The 9,018-nt window shown below is 51.9% G+C and overlaps 1 protein-coding gene across 1 annotated transcript in view; it reads right to left on the reverse strand.

Annotated features, from left to right (window-relative positions):
* The window catches only part of jarid2b (jumonji and AT-rich interaction domain containing 2b), a gene marked incomplete at its 5' end in the record, with an annotated part of 58,508 nt that overhangs the window by 21,576 nt on the left and 27,914 nt on the right, over positions 1 to 9,018 (reverse strand). Inside the window, 1 exon segment of the mRNA XM_079749354.1 lies at positions 2,977 to 3,230. Coding sequence (XP_079605480.1) covers positions 2,977 to 3,230 — 254 coding nt within the window.

The raw sequence follows: 9,018 nt of genomic DNA on the forward strand, positions 1-9,018 counted from the left end.
TTTATAATTTTAAAGTAAACATATTGTTTGTTGACACAAGTCGTCAGAGTTTGGAATATTGCAATGCTTTGTTTATCAAATAAATAAAGCTTCTGCTGTCTTATTCAGGACACACACACAAACACACGTCTTACACACACACACACACACACACACACACACACACACACACACACACACACACACACACACACACACACACACACACACTTACTTTGCTAAGACAATGTGAGGAAATGTCGCTGTGGCACTTTAAGTGACTGTCGCACACCCATTAGCTGCTCTGTGAGTTGGGCAGTGACGGAAAAAAAAAGGAACAATGAAACAATACTTTCATTAAAATTATATTATAAATAGCGTGGAATAATATAAATTAGAATACATTAGGAAGAATTGAGCTATAAAGCAGCAGGCTTTCAGCATTTGGTTAGCCATAGACAGCTTGCAGGTGATTTAGTCAAATTTATTTGGTAATAAATTGGAGCAAAAACCTATTTTGCTTCCAGTTTACATGCAGTTTTATGTTGTTAAAAGCCTGCGTTTAATTGAAGTGAATGGAACAATAATGAATAGAGCCACGCTAATGGCTGGCTAGCTAACCTTTACGCACACCGCAAGGTTGCTTAACGACTAGGTCATTATTTAACCAGGCGGGAGTGTGTGGTTGTGAGTGTGTCTGTTTGTGAGTGTGTGTGTCAGTTCAAACTAATCCTTATCCACTTATTCTTTCAAATGACAGGAGCCACATTGTTTGGGATAGGTCTACTTGACACTGGAGTGTGTAGATGGAGACAGAAAGAGAGACACAGAGACGGAGAAAGAGAACGAGAGAGAGACAGAGAGACATGAGACAGAAGGCAAAGGAGGAGAGGCAGACAAAGACAAGCAGGCGGGTTTTGAGCATGTAGAACCGGGGAGGGTAAACAGAAAGAAAACAGCACAAGTACAAGAGGATGTGTGAGCGAGGGAGTAGTTTGTCTTGGCAGGCCGGCGGGTGGAGACGCAATGTTGCCTAAATTAGATAGCATAGCACACTTCAAACGCCTGCAGCCCGGTGTAGCATCAGCTAGCTGTTAGCACCTCAACATCCCCTACGACAGAGGGCCCGTTTGGACGAGCAAGAGACAGAAAAGGGAGAAAGATAAGGAGAGCGAGTGAGAGAAATTCCCTTTCCCACACTCTCTCAAAGAGTGTGAGAGAGAGGGTAGATATCTTGAGTAACCGACTTTTGATTAGCTAATGGGATTGTCGAACACTAGCTTTCAAAGTTGAGCCAACTTCACCACTCCCTCGAACACACACACACACACACACACACACACACACACACACACACACACACACACACACACACACACACACACACACACACACACACACACACACACACACACACACACACACACACACAAGGACTCCTTGAGAGGCTCAGAGCAGCATAGAGTGGCACCACCTCAGAGAGTTCCTAGCCAGCAGTTCTAAATATAGCCGCAGCAGTCGTGTTGAGCCCAAACACACTCATCGCTCTCACACAGAGACCATAGACAGGGGAGGAGGGAGGGGAGAGGAGGGGAGCCCGGAAGAGAGAGGGGAGAGGGGGAGGAAGACAAGGGAGCAGGAGATAAGGAAATGATGACAGAAAGAGTAGAAAGGAGAAGATAAGAGGGAACCCCACGAAAGTGGATGAACAACAGTATAAAGTAATTAGGACTGAGGATGGCCTCCTATCTCCCCCTAACCTAGGTTTAACCAACGTTTATCTGGTTTATGACCACCACAAGGGGGCTGACGCATACTGAATTAAAACAAAAACAACAACATCAGGCTCTAATTGTTTTTGCCACGAATGTATTCTCCAGCGAGTGTGTATTACACCACAGCCTTCATGTGAAGGAATAACCCGTTTACTGCGGATAATACGTTCACACACATCATTACTTTCTACCACACGCGTGAACTCACACATGCATCAGTGTGTGTGCGCGTGTGTGTTCAGCCAAACCTGTTAATTCATTATTTGTAATTATTATATGCATGACCTATTGAGGCTTCATCATAACACTATTAATACTATAATGCTACTATAAAATAGATTAATAAATGGGGTCATTCGTGTCTTTGGAAACTACAAGCAACATCGTTCCCTGGGGTGAGGATGAACTACAAGCCCCATCTCTCCCTGTGGTTCAGGTGAACTACAAGCCCCATCTCTCCCTGTGGTTCAGGAACTACAAGCCCCATGTCTCCCTGTGGTTCAGGTGAACTACAAGCCCAATCTCTCCCTGTGGTTCAGGTGAACTACAAGCCCCATCTCTCCTTGTGGTTCAGGTGAACTACAAGCCCCATGTCTCCCTGTGGTTCAGGTGAACTACAAGCCCCATCTCTCCCTGTGGTTCAGGAACTACAAGCCCCATGTCTCCCTGTGGTTCAGGTGAACTACAAGCCCCATCTCTCCCTGTGGTTCAGGTGAACTACAAGCCCCATCTCTCCCTGTGGTTCAGCTGAACTACAAGCCCCATGTCTCCCTGTGGTTCAGGTGAACTACAAGCCCCATGTCTCCCTGTGGTTCAGGAACTACAAGCCCCATGTCTCCCTGTGGTTCAGGTGAACTACAAGCCCCATCTCTGCCTGTGGTTCAGGTGAACTACAAGCCCCATCTCTCCCTGTGGTTCAGGTGAACTACAAGCCCCATCTCTCCCTGTGGTTCAGGTGAACTACAAGCCCCACGTCTCCCCTGCTCCACAAAGCAAGTGTCTGTTTCCACACAGACACACACACACAGTGGCACGAGCCTGAATAAGAGTGCAGAAGCTTGGTCTATTTGATCCATTGCATCAAAAACTCGGGACCACTTGTGTCGACCGACGGCACGTTAAGGAGTGGCTGTGTGTTCACCCTTTTGAACAACTCCTGTTGATTGCTGCTGTTCAATAAAGTTTCCAACCAACCGGTCCCTTTACCGGCGGCGCCACGTACCTGCTTGCGGAGCTCCTCGGCGGCCCGCCCCCGGGCCGACAGCCCGTTGGCGCTCCGGGCGCTGGCCAGGGCCTGCTGCTCCCGGGCGTGCTGCTCCCGGGTTTGCTCCCGCGCCTCGGCCCGCTCGCTGCGCTCCCTCAGCAGGGGGGGCGGCGGCGGAGGGGGCGGCGAGCGTATCGGCTCGCGGCGGACGGACCCGGCCTTGGGCCCCCGCGGGCTCTCCCTGGTTCCCGCCTTCCCGTGCCCGTTGAACACTGAGGGGGAGAAGAAGAGGGGTTAGGGTGGAGGGGTTAGGGTGGAGGAGGGTTAGGGTGGAGGAGGGGTTAGAGGGTGGAGGAGGGTTAGGGGGAGGAGGGTTAGGGTGGAGGGGTTAGAGGGTGGAGGAGGGTTAGGGTTAGGGTGGAGGGGTTAGGGGGAGGAGGAGGGGTTAGGGTGGAGGAGGGTTAGGGTGGAGGGGTTAGGGTGGAGGGGTTAGGGTGGAGGAGGGTTAGGGTGGAGGGGTTAGGGTGGAGGGGTTAGGGTGGAGGGGTTAGGGTGGAGGAGGGGTTAGGGTGGAGGGGTTAGGGTGGAGGGGTTAGGGTGGAGGAGGGGTTAGAGGGTGGAGGAGGGGTTAGGGTGGAGGGGTTAGGGTGGAGGGGTTAGGGTGGAGGGGTTAGGGTGGAGGAGGGGTTAGAGGGTGGAGGAGGGGTTAGGGTGGAGGGGTTAGGGTGGAGGGGTTAGGGTGGAGGAGGGGTTAGGGTGGAGGAGGGTTAGGGTGGAGGAGGGTTAGGGTTAGGGTGGAGGGGTTAGGGTTAGGGTGGAGGGATTAGGGTTAGGGTGGAGGGGTTAGGGTTAGGGTGGAGGAGGGTTTCTGCCGCTGGATGTGGTTCTATAGACGGGCTTCCCGACCTTACAGACAGGTTGGCTGAGAGTACACACAGGGGTCAACAAACCGCTTGGTAACCAATGCTAGCGCAGCATTGTAAACAATGTATAAACAGCATTGTAAACAATGTATAAACAGCATTGTAAACAATGTATAAACAGCATTGTAAACAATGTATAAACAGCATTGTAAACAATGTATAAACAGCATTGTAAACAATGTATAGACTGCATTGTAAACAATGTATAGACTGCATTGTGTTGCCTTTTCCCTTGTAAAGCTGGTTATGGAACTATAAACTATAAACATCTTGACATCACTGAATCAAAATCATACAATTTGAGAACATATATAAATGACAGATTTCCCCTCTTGTGCTTCGGGGACATTTAAGACGGGCATCTTAAGTTATCGAAGGAACGAAAAACGTGGTATAGTTGTTCATTAGTGAACCTGGCCATGTAACATTTTGATAATAAAAACCATGACCGTGCACTCCCCCAAACCGATTGTTACATCCCATCCCCTCCATATTTGTCTTGGTGTATTTATAGATTTTCCATTAACTTTGGGTTAATAAGAGATGAACCTCAAACCTCCTCTAGCTTATATAGATGAATCTATAAATGCACTTTAATAGTCCTAATGGGAGGGTTGGTATGTGGCAGGATCCAGCAGGGGACTTCAGTGACATGGGAAGCCTCCTTTTACACCCATTACAGAAACCAAATAGTTCCACTAATGGGGAAACAACACCGGATCCTTCCGTTCTTTCAGAACATAATGGCTATTGGATAGCCGTTGTCCAAACTATGGTACGGCCCGACACAGGATATTATAGCCTACATGGATCCGACAGAAAAGCCTGGTGTATCTACTTAAAACTTGGTCCAAACTGTGGTACGGCCCGACACAGGATATTATAGCCTACACACATCCGACCGAAAAGCCTGGTGTATCAACTCAAATAAAACCTACGTGCATACAAATCATCAGATTATGACTCCAAGCCGCCCCTTTAAAGACTAGGATCAATAACAGCCTCCTGCGTTTATTAAAAGATAGTGAACCCCGAGGTACATCAAACATCTTCTATCCCTGGCTTTGGCGATTAGCGGAGTTAATGGCACGACAAATCCTCTCCATCTTGAATGTTGTCTATCGGTATGCTGTCCACCCCATCTGCTACGATGTGTCCCACAAACCCGTCTAGAGCGTAGCAGCTACTTTGCTCCACTCCCAGACAGAAGGATATCGGGTTTGCTCCCCCAGCGTCCACACAGTCTTCCTGCCGGCACCCTCGTGCAAGGGACCAAATCCCAACCTGTTCCTTCGCGGCATGTTCATCAAATTCACTAAGTTGCTTCCCAGGCGAAACTACAGAATAGTAGAAAGAAAGCGTTCATTGTGCCAGGTGTGAGTGTGATTAGCCGCTACAAGCTGTTTAAATAATCTGCCTCTTCCTATGGTTTAGTGACACCACGAGTGGGCGTGTCCACCGAGATGTGTGCTGGATAGCTCAGTCTACCCAGTGGACTGTAGCAAACGTTGCTCGCCTATCCCTTGCAAATCTAGGTGGACGACTCACTACAACACAGAAAGAGGCATGTTTAAAAAACAGCTTGTAATGCCTAATCACAATCACACCTGGTGGAGTAGAATGGGACCTTTAAGGCTTAGAGCGACGAGGCTTTCAACTCTGGGCAGCAAGAGCCGGCACGTCCTCATAAACCACCTCCAACCCCCCCCCCCCCCCCCCCCAGTGAGTGATCCCAGCCCACTCGGGGGGGTAATTAATTAAAGCCCTCCAAACAAAAGCGAAGGCCCCGTGGATGGGGTCCATCCACCTCTTCCAGGCTGCTGTTGACCCAAGGGGCCCCCAGGCGGGCCCCTATGGGAGGACAGGGGTCCCACAGTGCGGGCCCCTGGAGCTCAGCGAGGCTCCCACAGACCCCTGGCACGGACACAAGTGGCGAGTTGGAGCGGGAACAAGCCACACACACACACACACACGCGCGCGCCCAGAGAGAGAGTGCGGGAGAGAGAGAGAGGGAGGGGGAGAGGGCGAGCGAGGGAGTGACGGCTGCCTAGCTGAGGCGGACTCCAACCGTCACTCAAGTATGCATGATTTACTGTGAGTGTGTGTGTGTGTGTGTGTATGTGTGAGTGTGTGCATGGGAAAGAGTGTGTGTTGGTGTGTGTATGTGTGAGTGTCAGTGTGTAAGTGCGTGTATGGGAAAGAGAGTGGTTGTGTGTACGTGTGAGTGTAAGTGTGTGAATGGGAAAGGGAGTGTGTGTGTGTGTGTGTGTGTGTGTTAGTGTGTGAGTGTGTGTATGGGAAAGAGTGTGTGTTAGTATGTGTGTGAGAGTGCGCGTGGGAATATGTAGGTTCATGTTTTCATGAGAATGCGTGTGTTTGTGTGGGAATACGTTTCGGCGGGAATAGGTGTACGGCTGTGTGTAAGGGTGTGTGTGCGTGTATGCGATTAAGAGTGTGCGACCGGGACAGTGCATGTGAGCGCACGGCCGCGCGCGTGCCCCTTTACGACCTCTTTACCTCGCCACGTTTCAATGCCTGCGATTGAGCCCGCCCGGCGATGGAAAAGCAGCCGTGCGGCGGCGGCGGCGGCCAGACGGGCCGACGAGAGACGCGCTGGAGCCCTGGGCCAGGCCAATTAACACGCCGCGGTCAACGGGCCCCGCCTCTCGCTCCCCAGCGCTGACAGGGCTGGGCGCTGGCCCTAGAGCCACAGCGTCAATAGGCTGGCTGTGTGGGGACCCAGGCCGCAGCGGTCAAGTGGATCGTGCGCGCACATAAGCTAATGCCCCCGCATTAGGAAACACACTATAAAAAGCTTAGCGAGGGGCGTCTGCGAGAAAGCGCTGTGTGTGTTTGTGTTTGTGTGTGTGTGTGTGTGTGTGTGTGTGTGTGTGTGTGTGTGTGTGTGTGTGTGTGTGTGTGTGTGTGTGTGTGTGTGTGTGTGTGTGTGTGTGTGTGTGTGTGTGTGTGTGTGTGTGTGTGTGTGTGTGTCTGATACGTCCACGTAGGTTTGGCAGTGTGTCTTTGTTCTATATGCACGGGCGTGTGTGTGTGGCTTCTGACTTGTACGGCCACGTAGGTTTGGGTGTGTGTCTCTGTTCCATATGCGTGTGTGTGTGTGTGTGTGTGTGTGTGTGTGTGTGTGTGTGTGTGTGTGTGTGTGTGTGTGTGTGTACTCATGACCACAAGCGCGTGGCCAAGGTTCTCTCGGCCCTCTGGCTGAATGAAAAATGGGAGAGCGATCCTGCTGCTGGGCGAGGGGGGAGGACCCTGAGAGCCCAATAAAAGAGGTTTAATTTAGCTGTGTCAACATGGAACATGGCAGAGCTCCAGAGGGAGAGAGACCTCCAAGGAGAGAGAACGAGAGAGAGAGAGAGAGAGAGAGAGAGAGAGAGAGAGAGAGAGAGAGAGAGAGAGAGAGAGAGAGAGAGAGAGAGAGAGAGAGAGAGAGAGAGAGCGAGAGCGAGAGCGAGACCTCCAAGGAGAGCGAGATATAGAGAGAGACCTCAAAGGAGAGAGAAACGAGAGAGAGAGAGAGAGAGAGAGAGAGAGAGAGAGAGAGACCTCAAAGGAGAGAGAGAACGAGAGAGAGAGAGAGACCTCAAAGGAGAGAGAGAACGAGAGAGAGAGAGAGAGAGACCTCCAAGGAGAGCGAGATATAGAGAGAGACCTCAAAGGAGAGCAAGATAGAGAGCGAGATAAAGAGAGCAAGAGAGAGAGCTCCAGAGAGAGAGACCTCCAAGGAGAGAGAGACCTCAAAGGAGAGCGAGAGAAAGAGAGAGCGAGAGCTCCAGAGAGAGAGACATTAGAGGCCCTCCTCCATCTCCACTTCTCTCTCCTTCCTCCTCTCTCCGTCAACACATCATCCCTTCTGAACGGTTCCCCGCCCTAACCTCCTCTCTTCACTTCATTCTGCGGTCCTTTCTCCTCGTCCTCCTGCTCCCACAGCCAGGCCTGTCCTTGAGCAGACAGCTACTGCAGGACGTCTCGATGACCAACACAACCCTATAGGCCCACCACAAGCGACACTACCGGCCACTTTACGCTGTGTGTCTGTTTGTGTGCGTGCTCGTGTGTGTGTGCTATCCGTGCGTGCATCTCTTTGCCGGCGTGTCCTAGCAGCGTGGTATCTGTTTTGCGCTGAAGAGCTCCCCTGTTCCAACACCCATTTATCCATTCAATGAACACACTGTCACGAGAAGCCCTGCTCTCAGGAACACGCGCTGATAAGAGACGCGCGCATAAACCCGGCGTGACTGTGCACAGTGCTGCCTGCGTCGGGCCTGATGCGCGGCGGTGGCACACAATGCGCCCGTGGTAGGTTTCTCCATGGGTGTCGGGTGTCAAAGAGTTCTCCGGGAGTTCAGCGTTCAGCGCAAGGTGAGCCTGCCCTCCACCTCTCCCTCCGGTTCTCCCCCTCTCTCCCATTATCTCTCCCCCCTGTTCTCCCCCTCTCTCCCATTATCTCTCCCCCCTGTTCTCCCCCTCTCTTTCATTATCTCTCCCCCCTGTTCTCCCCCTCTCTTTCATTATCTCTCCCCCCTGTTCTCCCCCTCTTTCATTATCCCTCCCCCCTGTTCTCCCATTATCTCTCCCCCCTCTTCTCCCATTATCTCTCCCCCCTTTTCTCCCCCCTCTCCCATTATCTCTCCCCCCCGTTCTCCCCCCTCTCTCTCATTATCTCTCCCTCCGGTTCTCCCCCTCTCTCCCATTATCTCTCCCTCCGGTTCTCCCCCATTATCTCTCCCTCCGGTTCTCCCCCTCTCTCCCATTATCTCTCCCTCTGGTTCTCCACCTCTCTCCCATTATCTCTCCCCTCTGTTCTCCCCCTCTCTCCCATTATCTCTCCCCCGTTCTCCCCCTCTCTCCCATTATCTCTCCCTCCCCCGTTCCCTCTCTTAACATGGGAGCTGAGGATCAAGGTCACACCTCCACTTTTCTATGGCTGAACATCCACCGGGGGGGGGGGGGGGGGGGGGGGGGTTGTCAGCGAGGTCGGGGGAGCAAGAGGGGGGTGAGGCGCGGGGGAGGGGGTTGATGTATGGGTGTAATGGAGACTGCGGGAAGGAGCGCCGGAAGATTCAAGGAATAAAGGAGGGAGTGTTAAGTGGTTGTGTGCGCGTGTGCGCGCCTGTAC

This window comes from Pollachius pollachius (genome assembly GCF_949987615.1).
Source record: "Pollachius pollachius genome assembly, chromosome: 13".
NCBI classification, from domain to species: Eukaryota; Metazoa; Chordata; class Actinopteri; order Gadiformes; family Gadidae; genus Pollachius; species Pollachius pollachius.